Below are 23,681 nucleotides of genomic sequence, written 5' to 3' on the forward strand. Positions count from 1 at the left end.
TGCGAAGTGCACGGACATATTGTTTATTTCATCAGTTTTATCATGGGTGATACGGTCTTTAATGCTTTTTTATTTCTTTCTGTTTTTACAGAATGCACGCGTATTCAAGAGAATACAGTGTTTGTTAAGAAAAAATCTCCGTAGTAGTTGTTAACTTCATTACTTTCCGACCACCCAGAGCCCCACGCTTCTTGGAACTTGTGTAATGAATAGAGAATTTACAGTTTATTGGCCACACAAGAACTGTAACTTAGAGTGATTTGTCATGCGTATACCAAGGAGACAGCACCATAAAAATAGATACTGGGACTGGCCTCGTAGCAGGAGACACTGACATGAAATGACTTTCTTAAAGGACCTTTAACCCCAAACAGGATCATAATGATTTAAATGTTGTCGTTTTTATTACATTATTGAAAGTAACATACAGAGTCAATCTATAAGCATTATGCATATAGATAACTCATTGCAGCCTCAAAGTCAAATCGTTATGAAAACCTGAGCGGGGAGCATGTCCTGCTCTTTCCTGTCAGATATGTAGTACTTTTTTTGTACCTGACTTTGTTTAGGTCACAGCCAAGGATGATTGAACCCTGGGTAGAGAAGTTTGGGTTTAGCTCTGGGTTAAGTCATGCCTAAGCTTTTAATGAAGCAACCTGGGTATTTCCCCTTTGGCACCCAACCAGTGCATAAGGGGCTATGCCAAGTAATGGTACACAGACATTACATAGCTATTTTTGTGTAGTATTTTTTCCTTGTTAAAAGACTTAGTCCAGTTTTCTCTGTCAGAAGGCAACATGATTTATAAGAAAAAGTTACAAAAATTTGTGCAGTGAAGTTTAGCTATTTTAGGCCCTTGTCAACCCCTTGTCCTGTGACGATGCTTGACTTCATGTCTAGAGCCTTCGGCATGGTGTTCTAGTGAGACAGCACTATATGACCACATCGGACATGACCTGTAGCATGGGGGTACCATAGTAATACAACTGAAATAATAATTAAAAGTTAAGACAACACTAGACCAGATGTATACATACATCAGTGAAGTATCTAACTGCAAGTTTATAAAGCATGACTTTTTATTTTTGTGACGCCGCACCACCGATATATCGCTATTCAAAGTAAGCAAAATCGTTCATGTTGAGCAGGTCATAAGCCATCATGTTATCAGCGTTAACCAATCAGACAGTTGCTTTAACATTGCACCTCCCATGGCCTTGTATTAAAGAATTTCTGATTAAAAGCTGATTCATACAAGTACCAAGCCTGTCAAAAAAACATGTCTATGTCTGTTTAGGTCTGTTTCAATGCCTCTTCATAAATAACTATATTTGTTGCCTCCTCCGTTAAGTCAACGTTTAAACTGGGATGATTAGGAGAGTTTTTAGGTCAAAAATGTGATCCAAAATAGTTCCCTAACATTTAAAGACATATCACATTCAGACTTTTTCTGCCTTTAGCAATAAAAGAGTTCGAGCTCCCCTCTTTCATTTGGTTAGAATGGTCAGATCTATTGGCAATGTGGGAAACCAGGATACCTTTACTAAACCACTGGTCATCATCCAATAACTGATCATCCCGAAGACTTAAAGCCGCGTCCTACACAAGGACAGCTAGGTTCAAGTCTGCCATTTGATTTGTCATGGGTGGATCAACTCTGGAGCGAACAGTGACTTCAACAAATAAGCTATAAAGTGACTGATATCCTCAGTCAATCAAAATGATTTTCACTGACTGCAACTAAAAGTTAAAATACTACTTCTGCCAGTCTTTTTTTTATTTATTTGACTGGCATTTTACATCTTACTCAAGAATATTTCACACATATATCGATGGCCAGCATTACGGTGGGAGGAAACCCGGTGAACGTCAAAGCAATGACAATCCACATGTTATGGGGTGACCCTCCCATATACAGCCAGAAAGAAAGCTAGCACTGGTGAGAGGCTCCTGGGTAACTGTGCCGCATTGGCAGGCTAACCACCTCAGCCATGGAGGACCCCTAACTTCTTCTAGTAAAAAAATTTGTTATTTGTTAGTTCCACCATTTTGCCTATCAAGCAAACAACACTGAGTGATAACATGGTTACTATTGACGTGTCAATCAAGTCAACTGATTTAAGGAATCTACAAAGAAACAATTGTTGCATTTATGTTGGCTGACTTTATTCAAACTTTGAATTACATTCCATAATTTACAACAGCTCTCACCAGCCCTTCACAATTATGCAAATCTCTCGGAACAATATTTTCTTACAATGTTTACTATTGGCTCTACATGGGACGCTCATTTGTTTTTTCTTCTAACCCCAAACACATTTTGATTGGATGAATAGGTCAATAAACAATATTCCAAGCGTGTTATTGGGTCATATGCCCCGCACAGTCAACTAATCGGGTTAGTCCTTGTGTTATCTCAGGCCAATCCAACCACAAAGAGAAAAAACATTAGCATATGTAAGACAGCCCACTGACGATGAAGACAGGTTGAAAACTTTACGACGGAATCACCTGTGTAGTTTAAGCATGAGATACCTCCTTTCGATGATTACCCAATATTAAGAGTTCTTTCTTTTTATATAGGCTGTGGATCATGTGGAAGGCTATTTGTCCTGGATGCACCAAATAATCCCTGGTAACGAAACTCTTCAGGAAGGTAACAAAAGTGTCAACAGGATGCACCTGTCCAGGTCAGCAGGAAATCGTATGACCATATAGCACAAAGATTTAATGTATACAATAACAAATGGTTACATATCATTTTATGTGTGAGGCTGAACAGAGAAGCAAAAGATTACCAAATATCATGAGTTTTGTACATTAAACATGCCAGTGCCCTACATTCTAAGAAAGGACTTTTATCAGACTGAAGAACTGTACGCCTGAACTAATACTGAGTGTGTACCTTGCCAGACCGACAAAAAACCTACAGCCACTCTTTCTCATAACGGATGTAAAAAAAAAATATGGCTTACACGTATCTGTGACAATGATGCACATTTATACATCACATCGGTGGAAACGAAAAATTGAAAAAAAAAAAATTCATTTGTTGCATTATACTCCCAAGATGCCAACTGCTAAACGTTAAATTCTGAGGTTTGGGGCCAAGTTGTTTACAAATTGTGTTAACAGTTTAATAAGGTGTGTGTTAACTAAAGCCCTTTAACAGTGGCCTTGAGACACTTCTGAACAACTGGTGCCTGATGCAGAAAGCATGCCTCCATGTAGTTATGGACAGACTATAAACCACAAGTCGACTTGACAGAATGATTGCATGCCAATATAGCTAAATTAATGGCTATTTCAGTTACCTTCAATGCCATAAAAGTCAAATCCAAAGATGTCTGTGTTTTAGAAAGACATAATAATTGTGCTGGCTTCATGGCTTCAGACATTGGGCCTTAATCCAGCTTAATAAATACAGTATTTTGCCTCAAGTTTGGCCTGTAAAAATGCACTTTTAGATCTTAATAAAGGCCTTAAAATGATGCCATTAATTCCAACTTTGTAAGTTTCTCTGATAAGAAATTAATCAAACCTAACACAAAAACTCTGAAGTCGAAAAAAAAATGGTGGACAAATCAATCTGAATCAAGCAAAATGTGGCAGTTGAAAAAATGCTCAACTTCAGGTGAAATGCAGTACTTGCATTTCTGATACAAGGATCTTTGTGAATTACTGAAGAAGTGAAATAAGCTCATTACAAGTGTATTGTTAGGTGGCTAACATCTAATTCCTCTACTGGATTTCAATTTGGATATTTATAGCACTGAATACTGGTGACATACACTTACAAGAGGGGTAAATGTCACTGATTTAAATAGCATCTGGCTTTGTACTTGAATTAAGTCTCAACTTGGCCATTAGTGCCTCACACATCTGTCCAGATGTCCAGGGTGGACATGATCGGGCTTCAGGATTGCCACACAGGCGCCAAATGACACTCCTCAAAGTTCGTATGCTTCAATCGATTTCCGAGATGCTCTAATATCCATGGCTTCAATCATGTTGACAAGCGCTGATGCTGTCAATATATTTTGAAGCTCAAATCATAACTGTTGGCTTCAAGGAAGATACTGTATGTTAACAACTTCAGGTACACTACCATCACATTTAATGAGGCAGTCAGCATCGATTCTGCATTTCATTAATATATTTGTTCACTTTTAGAATTGCCTCCCTTTTTCAAAAAAAAAAAAAACCCCCAAAAAACAACAAAACTCTAAGTGAAGCAATTTCCTTGGCAAGAGTATATAAAAGAAAATTACCTCGTTGTGACACTCGTGAAAAAAAATTAATAACATGTACATATCTGTGTAGTAACAGAACTTCTCGGGTAATAAACCACATCCGGGAAAGGTACAGTGACACCTTGTGTAATTACAGTTCACTTTGGAACCGTTACACATACATTGTACATTCATATAGATAATTCTTCAAAACATCAACAATGTAATGAGAACTCACATGTTAGTCATCATGAACAATAATGAAGCACAGAAATTATTTATATTATATATATAATTATAGATATATACATATATATTTACAGACACATATGTATATGAGTCAGAGAAATTGGAGGTGAGAAATTTTTCAAAACATTCGTTATGCTTAACTATACAACGGGTGTCACCTCCAAGCCTCTGTTGGATTTTTCAATATTCACAGTGATAGGAAATAACAATAAACACTAGAATTAATTAATAATAAAATTAATCAATAAAGCATGAAGGGTAAAATAATAAATAAAACCATAGTGTTGATGATATAAAAGATTCTAAACCAGTTTGGACAACAAAATGTCAGGGAAGACGAAGGAAGTAAAAAGTTAATATCAGGCAGCAGGACATTTTCTTTTTTTCATGTTTCACAAAAATTGTTGGGTATAGTAAAAAACATTTATGTTATATTTTCAGTAGATTGAAAATAACCAGGATATTTCACATGTCATACACATTTGGCAAAAGTTTGTTAAAAAACTCACATCCCTCACATCTTGATAAACAACAGGGTGAAGTTCTTGGTGTTATCTCCACTGTGAATGGTTAACAAACTGGTGCCATTTTTACCACTTCAATAAATAACAGCTGCCCTGATTGGGAGATGGTTAATCCAATGGCAGAAGTCAGAGGTTATCTGCATACATTAAAAGAATACAGGTAACCCTGATTATGGTTTAAGGCATATCAAATGACGATATAAAATGTTCATATCCATACAGGCAAATTAACAGTTTTTCGAAGAGTATGTTGTTGCAACTGTTCAAGAACTAAGGTGATCAAATCATCTGTAGCAATACTTAAATTACCTCTACCCAATCAACAAAAGACTTTCAAAATATCGTAGAATTTATGTACATTTAGGCTCTTCCTTTTCTAAATATGAACGTGTTGTCTTCTTCAACACTCACTTAATCTTAATCACTAAGTTAGACAAAATATATATTACTTAAATACCTTTAAAGCGTACACATCAGTAATATCTGAAAATGATCCAGTTTGTTACACAAAACTTATCTCAAGTTTAATCTTACACACTTTGTGTATTTTTCTATAATAGTAGTATTTTGCCTAGAGGAAAAAAATATTGCAGGTATAGTGGCTAAAAAAATCCAATAAATAGTTCAAATGCTAATACAATATCTATGGTCAAACTACAGTTATTTACACCTCAAAAATATCTCAGAAACAGGGAATGGAAGCAAAGGATGAAAGTGATAATGCTGATATCAGTACAAACAGCGACGGACATATTAGCATATTTAAAACTCCTAACAAGGGGGAGATAATTTATACAGAAATATGAAAAGGGGGATTTACTCTTACAGGACATCTACACAAAAGTGTGATACACATAAGTAACTCCGGACAATGAGGACGAAAATATGCCTGACATGCATGTAATGGTAACTAGGGCAAATAGCTCATAACATTGGGGAAGAGTGTTATTACAAGCAGTTATGTATGTAGTACAAAAGGGACATAACTCATACACGGTTTGTGACAAAGTGTGACATCAATGGCAAAAGCCATAATGGTCTGTGAAGTGAAAAAAAAAAAAAACATGATTGTGCATGTGAAGAAAATGACACGGACGCACAATGATTTAAGGTAAACAAGGGACATTACCCTGCTCTCTGCCCACCGCCCGAATCATGTATACGGACAATAGTAACTTTCGTAGTATAAAAAAATACAAGCCAAATTTAAAACCAAAATGAACAGACCTCAGTGCATATCTCAATAGATAGAAAGCTATGAAAAATGCAATTTTATAAAAAGAAATATTTTAAAATCACATTTCATTCAGATGTCAATCTAGTACAGGGTACAATTTACATTACATTCCTTGTAAAATATAAGTATGTAGGTTTAATAGATAAATTTTAAAAGTCATTTTTGACATTGTAGAAAATGGTGAAATTGGCTAAATTAAAAACTCTAAAACTTTCACAGCAGATTCTCATTTTTTATTTTTACAGCTGTAGAAAGTGATTAATTCATAAGTCAGTGGAACTAGAACAAAAAAACAAAAAACACACACACACAAAGAAGTAATACACAGAGGTCTGTTCCTGAATGTCACTTTACATCAATACCACCTGTTACATGTAGAAAACAATACATTTGTTAAGCTAAGCCTGACAGCCTGTGTCAGCCCTTCCACAAGAGGATGACTGTTGTAAGTATTGATACTGCCAAAGTAGTAGACGATCTATAGCTGATGGGAGCACTGTTATTGTTAGGTTTTGGCACATGTCCCTGTCCAGTGTAATGACCATCTATGCCTGTATGAAAGGGGGAAAAAAAGATGTTAGAATTTCTAAAATAAGCTATAGGCGTGTTCCAAATTTTAACTCTTTAAAAGGAAAAACAATATTCTACAGTACCATATGATCAGTCAGAAATTTTAGGCATTTCTGATTGTATTTTACTATAACATGGATGTCTGAAAAGATCTTCACAAAATGTTCTTGAGTAGATACATGATGGAGAAAATTAAGGGGCTGAGACAAGTGATCAGTAAAGTAATAATAGTATTGACAAAAGTTGCCTAACATTTCTGACAAGTCACATGATACAGCAGGACTTTTTTTTTTAGCAACAAAAGAGTTCAATCCCAAAAGTCCTCTATTAGTTTCAATTTACATCAATATAACTAGATTAGGTAGATTTGATCACTGTTTAACGACATATTCCAAGAAATTTTTTCACGAAAAATTATATCCTATGGTAGGTAGTTTAATGGTTATATGGGGGAAATGGCTGAGCCTGGAGTAAACCAGCACCTTTTGACAAGTTTGTTTAAGACAAATCCATCTACAGTGAACTTCATGGAAGATCACGTGGGAGACTGCAGTTTACCACTTCTTTTCACCAATACCCTGACAACAATGGGATTTTGAAAATTCCCAGACCGACACTGGAATAGAACCCATGTCTCAAGGTAGCTGACATTCCTCCTAATGCAACTCTGTATGAAGAGAAATTATGACATACTAACCATTGGATTCCTTTGAACAGATAACATGACTGTAACAACCTTACCTTTTCCTCTTGTTGATCTATTATCTTCCATTGAATTGCCGTCCCCACTTCCACTGCCAGAGTACATAAAGTCTTCATCATCTTCAAAGCCGTAACCACGGTCACGGGGTCGATCTCCACTTCCTCCAATCACAATGTCTGGTTCGGCCTGCATCATGTCATCACCAGCCTGTGGGGTCAGCAGCTGCACAAAGAGGTCAAAGGTCAGAGGTGAAGCTGATCAAAGTTAGAGGTCGAAGAGGAAGCTTCTCAAAAGTCCAATGTGACAGGAAGTTATAAAAACTGAAGGCAGTCAGTGGACTGTGATAATTAACTAAAATTAACTTAACTTTGCTCAAAAAGTTAGGGTAATGGTTAAAAATTACCCTTATCTTAACTGACATGGATGGGATATTAAGCGGTGTTTCAAAATTTCTGTAATTTTAAAATTGTTAAACTTTCCCATGTATGAAAACACGCCATGAATCATCAACATATTGCAAAGCCAATGTCCAACATTACTTTTTCGTTTTTTGTTTCAACAGACCAATCTCAATGGTGTCAAAATAGTGAAATCTGTCTCTATGGCCAACTCTATGTCCCCTAATTCCTCAATCTTTTCACACTGCAAAGAGCAACTTTCATTGAGATTTATGTACCTTGTTATTTTGCTTTGAGAGACAACACTACATTGGCTGGGTTGACCAATTTCAGGACTTCACAAAGAAAGTATAATTTTATTAGTCTACGCGAAATAATGTTCTCAAAATATACTTGAACAAACACCTTGCAAACATGTGAAAAGGTTGAAGAACTACACTAACACATGACGCTGACTTACTCTCTTCACATGGGATAGCTCATCTTTCAATGCTAACAGCTTAGGGTCAGGAGTCAAGGACACCTTAACTTCTGGGTTATGTTGAACTTGACGGATAAACGTAGGCTCTGGGACTTTTTCGTCGTAACTGCAAAGAGAAAATATATGATTCATAAATACACATGTGACTGGCACTGTTCAGATTCATTGATTTATTTCTTCACCAGCACAATAAACTCATGATCACCTCAAAGTTGGGTGACCTGGGTTCAAACCCAGGGTCATACCAGACTTTAAAAATCTTACATGTTGCTGCCTCACTTGGCACTAAGCACTGAGAGGTTTGAGCAAGGAACCATGATTCGTTGGCCCAGTGTCAGTATAATATGACTGGGTGTGGTGTCATGTCTGGTGTCTTCAGCAGGATAATTCGGTAAATGCAATACTTTGGCAACATGGAGTCACCGTGCCACAAGAAGACACAATATATGTACACACTTAATGAGTCCTCGTCAGCATATGACTGAAAAATTGTTAGGTATGACGTAAAAGTGCTGCCACAACTGAAGTATCACGCCGAAGACACCAGACACGACACCTCAGCCAGTCCCATTATACTGACATTGGGTCAACCAGTCATGTTTGCTTGCTCTAACCTCTTAGTGCTGAGTGTCAAATAAGGCAGTAACAAGTACCATTTTCACAGTCTTTGGCTTCATCCTTGGTCTCTCGACTTTCAGGTAGGCACTCGAACCATTAAACCACTGACATCCTTTCAAAGCATTTGAATCTACTGTCTTCTGCTGTTTACAGCCATTACTATAAATCTTCAATCGTTTCAACCAATAAAGCACTTTTGATGCGTAGAATTTATGCTCACACAATTATTATGAAATACACTAACATGATTCACTTGAGTCACTAAAGATGCAAGCTTCATAAAACTGTGCAAATTATCTCTCTACACCCAATAGTTCTCTCCAGTTGAAAGGGTCAAAGAATAAGGGTAATATGATCTGCAGCCCCTAAAAATGTTTTAGATACATGTACATGAGGTAGACTTTCACCATTTGTTCAACCCCTAAGTGAACATAGGTGTAGAACCTAGCATATGCTGTGCAGTAGCTCACATACATGTACATGTATAAAGAACTACACTTGGTCGGATCTAAATCACAAGTGCTGGTATTCAAATGCATATGTCACGGAGATCTGGCTTGGATGAGCTACTGCTGAGGTTGCTTATTTTACGATTCACTGATAAAATATCACTGGCCTGAATAATTAGATTTCTGATGCCCTTCTGCAAATTTGGTTACGCTGGTGCACTTCATATGTATTTCAGATTTTTTAACTGCGTCATGCACATTTATGTATATGGGAATTTTGGTTTTATACTCAAAGGCACTAGTTGAACACAAAATAAATAATGCATATCTCAAAAGATGAAACATCTTCCCCCATATCTACCAGTCTGGAGTTAAACTCATTTTTCATTCATTCCATTAAGATGAATAAGTTTCCATTCAAAGAATAACTTTTGAGATATCACGATCTTCAAATGCAGAGAATGAGAACCTTCCCTACCAGCCTTGGTGTTGATGCTTTCAAACGCACAAGACCGTTCAAACCCTAAACTGCATCAGCTGCTAACAACCACATAAAACGGTTTTCAACAACAAATACCAATTTAAAAGAATAACTGAAGCCCACACTGCACAATCCTAGAACACAGGACACTGCCCGTGAAAAATAACTTTAGCATCAAACCTGTTTCCATGGTAACCTTATGTGATTTAGATGTGATTTGTCAGTCAAGCGACATCAAAGGAAACACAGCCAGCGCAACAACAAGATGTCATTATTCACTGGCCTAAGCAAACTGCGAGCTATTTTGCTATCACGCAGGCGGTACAAAAGCTCTGATTTCTCAAAGGACATTATTGTCAAAAGTTCTGAAAACATTATGCTTTGATGTGTTACACATTTGTTTTTTATGAATAATTTGTTTCTTAGGAGCAGTCAAAAGTTCTAAAAATTGAACTTCAAGTTGAATTCAATTCTAATCGAATTGTAAAGCATTTTCTGCAGCCAAAAAGACAGGACAGAACCACCATACAAAATTTAATATTTACACATCTGAAACACACTTATATCTAACTCAATTCTGGGCTGATGTGGCAAAAGAATTTTAAAGGTGTGATGCGTCAGATGAAAACATTCTCTTTCTGCAAAACTACCACATGTGTGTAGATGAATTTAATACCAACATATAAATTGTAAAATGGATTAACATGTTGTCACTGGTTTCTGCAAGCTCATAATGTCATTGTCAGGGTTAGTCCACTTTAAAGATTTCAAATTTGATGACATTTTCACTCTCAAAATTCACATTCACCCAGCTGCTTGGAATTAATAGTCTACACTTAAGCTTCAAGCAAATGTAAAATAACCTTGATTTGTTGAGATTTCAGTTTTTCATATACACAACAGTCCAAAAAAGCAATTTAAAAAATGCTGGAAAACAAATCTTCCCATGGGAAAGTCTGCATGCTATGAACAGTAGCTCAGACTGGTTGAGCAGACCTAAATTCAATCCTTTTTTGGGTTGAAAAACAAAAAAAGCCTATTTTTTCATGGCCTAGAAAAGTTAGCTTTAAATTCCAAGCTTTTTAAGGTCTAGTTGGTATGAACCAACGAAGGACCGCCTCCCACAACCCTGTTTCCCCTGTTTGTTGGGACAGTTGGGGCCACAGCACTATTGGTTGTGTTGTTGTTGCTTTTTGTTTGGATGAATGTATGTACCTTAAGTTTGCAAAAATACTGTAAAAATAATACTTTGGATGCAAACACTCTAGGTTTTTTGAAAAGAAATTGATCAACTTCACAAAAAAATGTACAGTGACCCAACAATGTGGATTAACCAATCAAAACCAAGCAAAATGTGTCACATGAAATATGTTAAACTTCAGGTTAAATACAGTAGATGAAGTAAATACTGCTAATGTCGCAAGTCTCCTCAGGACAGGTTACAGGAGTGCTCTTGTAATATGCTGAGACTGACAGCCGCAGGGTCTCAGGGCTATGTAACCACAGCTGCTGCCACACTCCAAAGAGTCTGTAATTCAAACAGCGCATCTCCATCTCCGCTTATATGGCCAGAGGCTTGTATTGCATATTAAATCCACAGGAGATAAGGAGTATAACATAAGATATGCATCACTAGTAGGCCGATACTTCGCCACAGTGGTCTACATAAACCTGGATAGTCAGCAGAGGATAATGTATGCATATTCATGAACTGTCAGTCAGAAAGAGGCTGGTGTTTGATTTCTACCAAGCAAGGACTTCGTTCAATCAAGTTACAGTAACTTGTTTCATTTCTCAAGGGAGGTGCTTATTTTTTCAGCCTATCTTTACAAATAGCATGTTTTCGTAAAGTCTTAAATTCTGCATTGGGATTTACATCGGCTTAAATCGCTCGTTTCAATTTCACTCGACTTCATTTGTTTATATTCTAGTGAGAAAAAACTCTTTGGATTAATATGAAGAGTTTGATATTGCTGAGAGAAAGAAAGCATAACAGTGAGGAATAAATTTGACTAAAAAAGCATTAAGTTGACAGCTAGGATGACTTCACCTTTCTGAATGTGGTATAAACACTTACAGTAAATCTTCACCATTTTCTATCACTAAACCACTTATTTCAATGGAATATGTGGATACAAACATTATGCAAACAACACTGAAAGTGATTTGTTCATGTCATTACAGATGCATGCTCCATAAAACTGTGCAAATTATTTTTCTAAATCCCATAGTCCTCTCAGAATGTTTCAAAATATTGCTTCTAGTGGAGAATGAAAAGGATGCAGAATCTGGATAATCAGAACTAGCCATGGCAAAAAGAGTGATGATCATTTTCCATTCAGTAGGTTTATATGATGAATTTAACAGAAAAAACAAAACACTTCAGGACAATTCATTTCAATGACAGGCCTACTTCAAAGCCCGGTAAAATCTGTATACAGTACGTATCACCATGACTACAATGCAAATATCCATAAAACTGTTAATATGTAAACATAAAAAAAAAAAAAAAACAATTTTAAAGCTGGCTTTTAAGGCAATATTCTGACTTTCTACAAAAAGTAGATGCTGGCTAGGTTTATTCTGAAATGGCCGCACAGGTTATACAGCAGTGAGAATCTGTCTGTCAGCCTGTGTGATTACAGCAGTCTGGCAGAATACATAACCAGATTTGTCAGAGAATAGCATGTGTCATTCACACCCAGCATCCTCATCCCTGGCTAATACAGCCCTGGAGGCACTGCAGCGCCTATTAAGACAAGAGGAGATAAGCGGGGGATGGAGTGTGGAGATGAAGGGTTGCCCAGTCTGATGTATTATCACCAGTTCTTATCCGTCAAGTATTTATAGCTTTGGTTGACAAGAGCGTCATTGCTTTCAGACGTGTCGCTCCGGGGAACATGCAGATCAAGACATTTATTCCTGGATACAAATCTCCCCACAATACAATAAATCTTCGTCCTTTTTTTCTTGGTAAAGAATTAACTCTTCCTCTATACATATCAAAGTATTTCAGTCCATAAACATACGCAACACAAACTCTTTTTGCAGAGAGCTGTGTAGCTGTGTTTTTTTTTATTGGATTGTACTACACAAAGCGTGCTATTTCACCCTTAACAGTTCTAGGACAATGATGGTACATGCTATAATGTGTGTGTAGCAGGAATTCAAACAATTGTGATCAAAAGTATATAGGCCAATACTTTACACGGATCATTAACCCACATATCAAGCAAAGACAGTAACTGACATTACACAGTTACCTCCCTTCCATAACAAATGCTGTGTATATGTGAAATATTTTTTGATTGTATATCTGATTCTGGATTAGTGTTGCCCCTGTGATGGAGGTCAGGTACATTGGTGGATTAAAACTGCTGTTCACTTGTTTGACACACCTGTGTGCTCATGTAACAGTTTTATGTACTACAGTACACGTGTTCTCATTTGAATTGGAACATAGTCTTGTAAATGCTATAGTTACATGCAGCACTGTGATACTACAAACCAAACCTTATGAAAGCAACATCAGTTTTATGGAGCAAAACTGTAATACCAGATTCTCTTAATCTTTCACAAGAATTAATTATGGCCCTCAAACAATATTATTTTTATTCATTTGTTTATATTAATGCAGCCAGTGTTATGGGTAACGGAAAGCAGGTTTCAATGAAAAACTTTTGCTCCTGCAAGTATATTGGTGGAACGCAGGTGATCTTTGTGCAACAAATGTAAGATTGCAAAACGCTCCCATGTGGACTGTGGAATGATTATTGCCACCAAGGTCCCAAGGCACTTCCCAAGTGCAACAGTCAATACCCAACACTACCAATAAATAGGCAATTTTTGTTCCATTTAGGTCCGCACATTTTGACCTGGCCTCGTCATATTTCTCAGATCAAGACAGCCGTCAGCCATAAATAGAGCAGTTTTAAGTTTAAGCTCTTTTGCTGTTAAAGGTAAAAACAGTCCTACTGTAACATGTGACTTGTGAAAAATGTTAGGCAACCTCTGACGACTTCAATTTTCTTATCACCTGTTTCACCATGTTCCAGACATCTCTTTCCTTTAGGAACTTCTTTAGAAAGTTCACAAATGTTCAGGTAAATAAATTTTCTTCATTGTTGGTCTAATCTGAAGAATATTTTTGTTAAACTTTTTAAGACACTCATAGTATAGTAAATCTCACAAATAATAGTTGCCTAACATATTTGACAGGTCACATGATACAGTAGGACAATTTGTTACCTTTAGCCATAAAAGAGTTTGAGACACCCCTATTACATATGTGTGTAGTGTATCTTTGTTCATTTGCTCAGGTTTGAACATCACCTTCCATATTATTTCAGTCAAACCACGACAGCAGGCTAATGTATATACCACACATGTACCTAGATCGGACTATCAATTACCAACCATAGTCATCCTCTAGCACAAGTATAATTCCCCTGCATAGAGTTGGATACCCTTACTGCTGGGCTCCCATCCAGGGTGTCTGCATCATTACCTCATAAAGGCCCCTACACTAACAGAGTTGATGACCGGCCCACCTGTGGGTTCTGCTACTGTAACATTTCTCTGATGAGAAAACTAATGAAGTTTGCAGATATTCCCCTCTCCATGTCTGACTGTTTATCCTGGCTCAATTCACTGAGGAACTTTTTTACCTGCTGCCTTTATTACAACATGCTTGTACAAGTTGACTGTGTGGGGCATCTTTCAACATTTGGCCTAAATCTTCCCCATAATTAAACACAAGTGTATATGTACAGTAACGTCACAAGATTTAGAGCTATGAACAATTTTTGCAACTTGGACTCAGACAAAACATCGCAAATGCGAATTCGCAATAGCTGCGAGATGCCGTCAATAGTTGAGGTCACCTTGTACAATGGCTCCTCATTATGCAAATGGCCAATGTCCAAAAATTTGACAGATGGGCCTATGTTAAAAGATGTTATGTCAGATATTGGACTAAATGACTTGTTCCAGTTTAGAGCTGCTTGTAGCAGTTATAAATATGATCACATAAAAAAACAAAAAACAAAAAAAACAATCAAACCTGCTTTTGATAGATCAGCTCTCCCTTCCAACTCACATCCAACAGTATAATATACCTTTTTTTATAAATGTATTCTTGATAATACAGGTCTCTATAGATCTTAAACCCATGTGACATCATCGTATTATTTCCTTATTGGTTGAGAGCTCAGGTATACATGAAAGAATTTTTTAGGACCCATACTGCAACAAATGGCCACAATGACTTTTCATCCATATATTTATTTATTTGCTTGGTGTCATCGGCAAGAGGTTCCTGGATACTGTACTGTGCCAGCATTATGGTAGGAGGAAACTCAGGACAGTCATCGGCAAGAGGTTCCTGGAAACTGTACTGTGCCAGCATTATGGTAGGAGGAAACTCAGAAGGGTCATCGGCAAGAGGTTCCTGGATACTGTACTGTGCCAGCATTATGGTAGGAGGAAACTCAGGAGAGTCATCGGCAAGAGGTTCCTGGATACTGTACTGTGCCAGCATTATGGTAGGAGGAAACTCAGAAGAGTCATCGGCAAGAGGTTCCTGGATACTGTACTGTGCCAGCATTATGGTAGGAGGAAACTCAGGAGAGTCATCGGCAAGAGGTTCCTGGATACTGTACTGTGCCAGCATTATGGTAGGAGGAAACTCAGGAGAGTCATTGGCAAGAGGTTCCTGGATATTGTACTGTGCCAGCATTATGGTAGGAGGAAACTCAGGAGAGTCATCGGCAAGAGGTTCCTGGATATTGTACTGTGCCAGCATTATGGTAGGAGGAAACTCAGGAGAGTCATCGGCAAGAGGTTCCTGGATATTGTACTGTGCCAGCATTATGGTAGGAGGAAACTCAGAAGAGTCATCGGCAAGAGGTTCCTGGATATTGTACTGTGCCAGCATTATGGTAGGAAGAAACTCAGGAGAGTCATCGGCAAGAGGTTCCTGGATATTGTACTGTGCCAGCATTATGGTAGGAGGAAACTCAGGAGAGTCATCGGCAAGAGGTTCCTGGATATTGTACTGTGCCAGCATTATGGTAGGAGGAAACTCAGGAGAGTCATCGGCAAGAGGTTCCTGGATATTGTACTGTGCCAGCATTATGGTAGGAGGAAACTCAGGAGAGTCATCGGCAAGAGGTTCCTGGATACTGTACTGTGCCAGCACACTGACAACTAGGCCACATGTTTCATCCAGAAAATCCACCTGGCCAACAGGCATACAGTGCTGCCCGTTTCCTCCTCCCCAGCCCACCCCAACACCAACCACTCACACCTACACAACTAACACTTAATTACCCAGTACATGCATCAAAGGGAAGGAACCACTGACAAGGGCAGGTCAGCAGTTGAAATCCATGTTTACTGTTAGGTTGTAGCTAAGAAGAACAAGCATGTCATTTATCAGTAGAAGCATGTAAGTAATTACAAACTGGTGGACTGAACAGCTACATGTAGTAACCTTTATCTCCTTGCACTAATAGGAAAGATGGGTCTGGCTTGTCAGAAACTGATCCTGAGGAAGAAATTTCTGAACATAAATTCCACTGTCCAGAGACAGCTGTGTAAGAGCTCTGACTGCTTGACTAGTTACGTAAGAGTATTTATTTGATTGGTATAGCATGGTGCTCAAGAATTCCTGACTTATTGATGTTAGGGTGGACAGACTTATGAGTGGAAGACACTGGATCCCTAGCCAGGTGGTACACTGGGTCCACCGTCTTCCCATGGGTTAGACAACTGTCTTTTGTATTCCAATGAATCTCATGTCAAGTCACAATTACAGTTTGACAGTGAGAGATGGCCACCTATATGACAGCTGACAGCTTTTTCACCATACATAAATTTACCTACCAGTGCAAAATGAATCAGTTTTGCTAACTGAATACAAAATTTTTTTTTCTTGCATCAATCTTTGTTTACAATGATCATGAAAAAAGCTCTGTTTAAACTCTAGCAAGATTCCACTTGTATTGACTTGATTTATTAATTTCTTTGATTGATGTTTTACACCGTGCTCATGAATATTTCACTTATACGTCGGCGGTCAGCATTATGGTGGAAGGGAACCCGGACTCTAAACTCATGACCATCCGCAGGTTGCTGCCAAGCCTTTCCACATATGGCCGGAGAGGCAGCCAACATGAGTTGGATTTGAACTCATAGCGACTGCATTTGTGAGAGGCTCCTGGGTCATTAGACTGTGCTAGTGCGCTAATCAACTGAGCCACAGAGGCCCCCCACTTGTGTTGAATGCCCCTCTCTAAAGCCCCAGCCAGCACAAGGTGATAAATATAGAGCAGCAATTTGCACTCTAGAAAATGACCGTTACATAGAAGTAGATAAATTTTTAGTGCCCAGAGACGAGGGTCGAGAACAGGGGCCTGCCTTACGTAGTCTCTGTTAGCATTAGGCATCACATCATCTGCTGATGCAGGGGCAGTAGAAGATGCCTTGTCAGTCTGGATGGGCTAAGGCGAACAAATAACGAGCCACGTACCTTGTCCATGTCACATCCAGGCAAACAGTCATGAGTATGGCATTAACAATACACCAATGCAAGCAAATAAATCAACTATATCCTTGTAGTGTTCTAGAATTTATGTAAGAATGGGTTCTGCGAGCATAACCATATATTAGAAAATCAAGGCACCTAAACTGATGTACAAAGGGAAACTCAAAAAACTCCTTCCCACCTGTATCAAAATGGTCCAAAGCTATGACCCTATTTGTTCTCTCCTTTATTACGTCACAAATATCGGAGTACGTGTGCTCGTAAAACATGTATGAAGTACACATGCACTGCAATGTCACAGAAGAAATTGATGCTTTTTACCGTCATTTGGACTATCGGTGAAGCTTCACGTCTCCTATTTTCATCATTATGCAACTTGGTGTTAAATAGTGTGGGAAAAGTATTACTCTTTCAGTAACATTCCATTCAATAAAGTGACTCGCACTTCCTGCTTTTGCAAAAGTCAACCCTCAATACAATTACTGTATTACGAAAGTTGGCTATATAAAAAACACCCTTTCAGAGGCAGATAAAGGTTTACTGATACTTTTGATATCAATACTTAATGTTCTGAAAAGAAATTATTCATACTTTAGAAAAAACTGCTAAGTGGCCCGATAAGGTGGAGGAATGAACAAGAATCAAGCACAATGTATCACTTGAAAAAAACCCCCCAAAAAACCCAAAAGCCAGACTTTGAGTGAAATACAGTAAACATGATTAAATTTTAGGATGAATTTTTTGTCTGCATGTTTAATCGCATCTCCCTCACCAACAGAATGTGACATACAGGCTGTTAGATACATGTATCATCATATTGATTCCATCATGGTTTGTATTAATTTTGAAAACGAGCCCTGGGGGAGGAGACAATCTCCTCAACTACCCCGAGAGTACTAATACATCACAAGACTGGTTCTCGTTGGCCAGTTTGTTTTCCCATAATTCACTTTGCTTGTCATGACATACAAGATTCGTACGAAGGATGGAGTGGAGTGTCACACATTGGAACATATTCAACACAGCATTTTACCAGATTTTCCTGCACAACACTTCTTCATTTCCCCAAATCACCACACATCTAGGTGATGAAATAGCATTATCTGTGCTAGACGCTTCTTTCAGCACTCCACAAAATGCCTATACAAAGAGCAACAGGAAATCTGGTTTCGTTCGGTCTGTTTCACACATTGTCCCTAAACATTAACCGTAAATAAAGCTTTAATTAACTCATTTAGGGGCTCCGTAGACCAGCTTATCCTAATTGCCTACATGAATGGATTAGTGCCAAGGACCGGGAAAACTTAAACACTCTAAAGTATTTGGTCGAAAATAGTCATAACGACATCCATAAAAAAATAAAAATAAGAAAAATAACTTTATATCTAACCTTTACTCAAATTCATTTAAGTGAATTTAAGTAAAAACACAACAACATATTTCCAGAAGAATAACATGCATTAGAAATAATCTTGCATGAGAAGAAATAATTCACCTTTTTACACCTGACTCAAATTTTTGTAGTATTTACGGCCACAACCTGATCAGTCCAAATGCTCCCAGCTGTATGCTGCAAATGAGCCAATCTAATTATGAAGTTCTCGTTAACAGGACATCCCACGAGCCAGAGAGTTACCTATATATACCCATTCTTCTTGTATTCATATCAAAGGGAAGAATTCAATTTCACAGTCCTGAACAGAGAAGGGAGGGAGAACTAAATCAACAGTAGGCTAGACCTATTCAGCCGTACACACTGGTATAAGAATTTGCAGACAATTCCGAAGGGCTAGTAATACATTAATTGATTGACTCAGGAGCCTCTCACTAATGCGAGTTCAAGCCCAGTTCATGCTGGCTTCCTCTTCGGTCGTAAGTGGGAAGGCCTGCCAGGAGACCGTGAATGGTCGTGGCTTCCCCCCAACCATAATGCTGGCCATCATTTTATAACTGAAATATTCTTGAGTACAATGTAACACACCAATGAAATAATTAATTAAATAAATATTAAAGAGACAAATGTCTGCATTCCCATTCAATGTCATTTCCTCGCTACAGAACTATGTAGCTTTGAAAGTACCAGAGCAGTGCATGATAACTGATGCCCAGATTAACTGCCTGCACTGTCACCATGATATATATCCTTCAATGCGTATTGGTCTTCCTGGGATGGCAAGAAAGAGAAAAGGCCTTTGCAGATATAAGCTGCACAAGTCCTTATAGGAACACAGCTTTTTGACATGGGCCCAGGGAAAAAGCTATCGATCTTTTCTGACTCGCTGGAGATGTAGAGAATTTGTTCAAATTGGCGGCTTGCTCGACCCGACAAACTTGATCAGCCGTCCACTTTGACCAATGTCCACGACTCAATGGCTTGCCGATCGCCACTTTGTGTCAAACTTATACACACTGCGGTCCCTTGACTTGGCTAATCAGCCAGTGACATCGGAGGGAATTCCAGTCATGTCTGCTAGTGAGAGGATGTGGTTAAGGGAGGACATACGTACAAGACTCCAAGTGTCTCAAGTCTAAGGGAAAGCACACACAGCAATTTGGCCAATTGTAATTAGTTGAAGTACCATTTTGTTTGTGGTCAAGTTACACAATCATGTTTCTGCATTCCATGGTTTCTGTTATACAGTGTATCTTAGAAAGGAGTTTTGAGGTTCATTTGAAAGGTACGTGGAGAAAGATATCCTCGGAGAAGAAGCTCAGAATCTGGCAGTTTCTAAGGCAAACACAGTAAATTTATAACAGCAAGTCAGGAGAGCTACAAATATCTTTCATGACTAAATGACAAAATATGAGGCTGTTTCATAAACATGCACATTGTACATTATTATTTTGCCAATTCATTCAGAACGACATCCATGATTATTCTCTTGCCTGGATACTTGTGCATTCTTGTACAACCATGTAATCATCATTCTTCATGACATTTCGTGACAACAACCATTCTGCTAGTATAATCTTTAAACATCACTCGAAATATCCCATGCTGTGAAAGACATAGAACTAGAAACTAACCCCTGTAAAGTAAATTTCCAGGAGGTGACCCACAAGATACGCTCATAATCTTGAACATGTTATAAAGCAGATATTGAATGTCAGTTTTCTACTACCCTGTACATTTTCCTTCGTAAGATATCCATCTTCAGTGATAGGTAATACTGGCAAGGCTCCACAAAGTATAAGCAGGCAAATGTTCACAAGATTTCATAATAACTACCTTAATTCTTCTAATTTTGAAAAGAAGTTACTTAATATGTCACAAACAGCAAGACTTCACCAAATTCTGACATTTGCACAGAAAGCACACACAAAGAGATCTACAATTTCACAATTATGACGTGGAAATGTCACACATAATGTAACATTTTATTTTGTACTTCCTGTAACTTTACAGAAATTCTCAGTCTTTAGGCGCACTAAACGTTGTACCAGTAGTAATGTTATCTGGTGGTGAGGTAATGCTGATCAGTGCACATACTCTACCTGTATGTACATCTTGCATGCTATGTCAACAGCTGATGAAAGAAGCATTTATAAAATATAAGGCAAAATACATAGGACTGAATGAAATTTCTTTGGTTTCCTTGTAAGTCTAGCAAACTGCAGTGCAAATCTGAAATATATGTGTGAGAAAATAAACAACAAATTTTAGCTTATGTAAGACTACAGCTACTGTAATCCATTGGTGGTGTATGAAATTTTTGAAAGTTTTTTTAACGTTTTTACCCTTGAATCACACCTCAATACAAGGTATTTTTGTTCATGAAACTACAGTATATTAACATATAAACCTGTCTGTTTAATCTCTTTGGTTAGTATTGTATATCCCATAATACTTCATCACCCCCAAAATTGATTACTCTGAAGCTATTACAGTTTTCCACTGTTTGAGCCGTTCCAATTTCCTCCCTTGAGGCTTGGATGTACAGAGTGACCTACAGAATCTTTATGTATATGGCTTAATATTCACAAGTACATGTGTCAGTCTCCCAAAGGGCGAGATTAATCGTCAGCGTACCTTGTACTAGATCTTCTAATTCCCTCCCTGAGGAAATAAACAAGTTGTAAAACATGTGTGCTCCAGCTATAGTTTGGCTCTTCTGTTACCCTCCCCAAGGAGAAAGTTGCAGTCCACCAATGTACAGCTATAATATGTCTAACTCAGTTTTGGTGGATGAGACCTAAATGAATTACAACTATGGCCTGTTCAGTGTACAGTGTTCACCAGTGGAGAACGAACGCTCTAAGCGAAATTGATTTCGAACTGTAGGTGAGTAATAGAAGCCTGGAGCTGCATGCTACCGTATTAGTCAAACTGCTGAAGCGCTGGACCGTCGCATCAGTTGTCTACTAAACATCGCACGCAGACAACGGCAAACAAGACTAATGTCCGGTAAAACAAGCAGGAGCTCTACATTTATCAATGTTTATTACTTCTCTGACAGTAGCGCTCTTGCCTTACATCTCTGATCTCTTGACGGCTTTTCAGGCAGATCAGCAGATCCCAGCCGCATGCTACTGCACTTCTTCACAAGGGTTATGATGCAAGGCCAAGAAATTAACTGTTAATCAGTTTAGCTCTAGCTTCTCACTCCAGATCGGGCATATATTAAATTAATTAAAACCAGTCCTGTGTAAAATCTGTAGTTATAAGTCAAACAACAATGAGAAAGTGAAGTCATAAAAAAAAGAAAAAAAAAAGAGAGAAGTAATTAAAGCAATTTAGACAAAAAACTCATAATCATGTATGAAGATTATCAGTCAATGACATAAGGGTGAAAGAGATCAATGAAACTTCAGATGTCCAGAAAACTATTCATTAAGAGCTGATTTAAATTCTAACATCTGTTTGGCATGTATCTGGTATGGCTGCTATCATTGCTATCAAAACAGGGATAAAAAAGATAAAACTATTACATGTACTTGTGTTTTAAAATATGCTGTCTATAAGAACTGAGTGGACATGCTTGAATCATGGGTGTGGGTACAGTTGATTAATTCAAATACAATTTTAATGGAGCACTTTACATTGTAACACTGTCAATGTACCTTATTCTCCATTATAAAATATCAAGGTATTTATGTTGGAATGATTGCAACAACACTTGCTGCAGGACTAAGAGTCATTCCTGGTTGAGAAAAAACCCTCCTTCTCCGCAATCCCTCTTTCTCTATGCTCAAATCACCACTAATTCAATTAGCAACAAAAATGGTAGAGTTGGCATTAAAAACTGGCAGTGAATTGGAAAACAGAAGAAATAAAAAAAATATAAAACACTGTCAGCCATACAGTTTTTATATCCCCAATGGAGATCCGTTTTTAGGCAAAAAATAAATTGTGTTGTGAAATGGAAGCTTAAAAAGTGGCACAATGGAAAACCAGGACCATTCCCTCTCCCCCTCCCCCAACAAACCCACCAACCCACATCTCCACTACCCTCACACTTTCCCCAGCCAGACTTTCAGGGTAGAATACTTTTGCAAGTCCTGGATATTGATTGGTTGGAGTGTGATCACACCACTCTGAGGCCCTAATTCGTTGAAGTCGCACATTTTTCTTCGTTTTCCAAGTTACACATGATTTTATGGCGCCATCAAATCTGTAGGGAGTTAGATACTGTGAAGCATTAAAATCGCTCTCCATCTTTCTAATTTAATTTAATTTGGTCGTGAAGAATTTTGCTAGAGATTCATCTGACAGCTTGAATCAAAAATTTGACCTAGTTATGAAAGAGTTAAGTGTTTCCTCTGTAAGAAAACATGTGAAAGGAAATTTTTGGACAAAGAACTGGCTGGTTTATAGACCTGTACGTAGACACATCAAAACTGACGAGAATCTGGATGGGAATGAATACTATTAAAGTGTTATCTCCTGTGTGAGAAACATACGAGATCTAACCAGTAGAAAGGCAAATCAAAATGCCAACATTGCATTCACAAGGAAGAATACAAAAGAACTAAGTAATCCCAAACTGGGAGTTTAGTTTCCAGTGGTCTGTATGCCAAAGCTTACTTTTCTATTTTTTCTTTTTTTTTCCCCCCACTTTAACAACTGCCTGTGTTATACACGTACACGGCTTGCAAAAGAGGCCAAATCTCCTCCTAGAAGTTAAGATAAACCAAATCACTGGCTCATTAGGCAAGTCTTGTACCAAAATGAACAGCATCCAGCTGTTTCTAT

At 37.9% G+C, this 23,681-nt stretch overlaps 1 protein-coding gene across 1 annotated transcript in view; it reads right to left on the reverse strand.

Moving 5' to 3' along the window:
* Positions 1-3,397: 3,397 nt before the first annotated feature.
* Positions 3,398-23,681, reverse strand: part of LOC135479030 (glypican-5-like) — a 90,794-nt gene continuing 70,510 nt past the window's right edge. Inside the window, exons 5-7 of the mRNA XM_064758738.1 lie at positions 8,374-8,500; positions 7,554-7,737; positions 3,398-6,793 (exon numbers count right to left, since the gene is read on the reverse strand). Of these exons, the coding sequence (XP_064614808.1) occupies positions 6,660-6,793; positions 7,554-7,737; positions 8,374-8,500 (445 nt within the window). The 3' untranslated portion in view covers positions 3,398-6,659. The remainder of the gene's footprint in view (positions 6,794-7,553; positions 7,738-8,373; positions 8,501-23,681) is intronic.

Source organism: Liolophura sinensis, chromosome 12, assembly GCF_032854445.1.
Source record: "Liolophura sinensis isolate JHLJ2023 chromosome 12, CUHK_Ljap_v2, whole genome shotgun sequence".
NCBI classification, from domain to species: domain Eukaryota; kingdom Metazoa; phylum Mollusca; class Polyplacophora; order Chitonida; family Chitonidae; genus Liolophura; species Liolophura sinensis.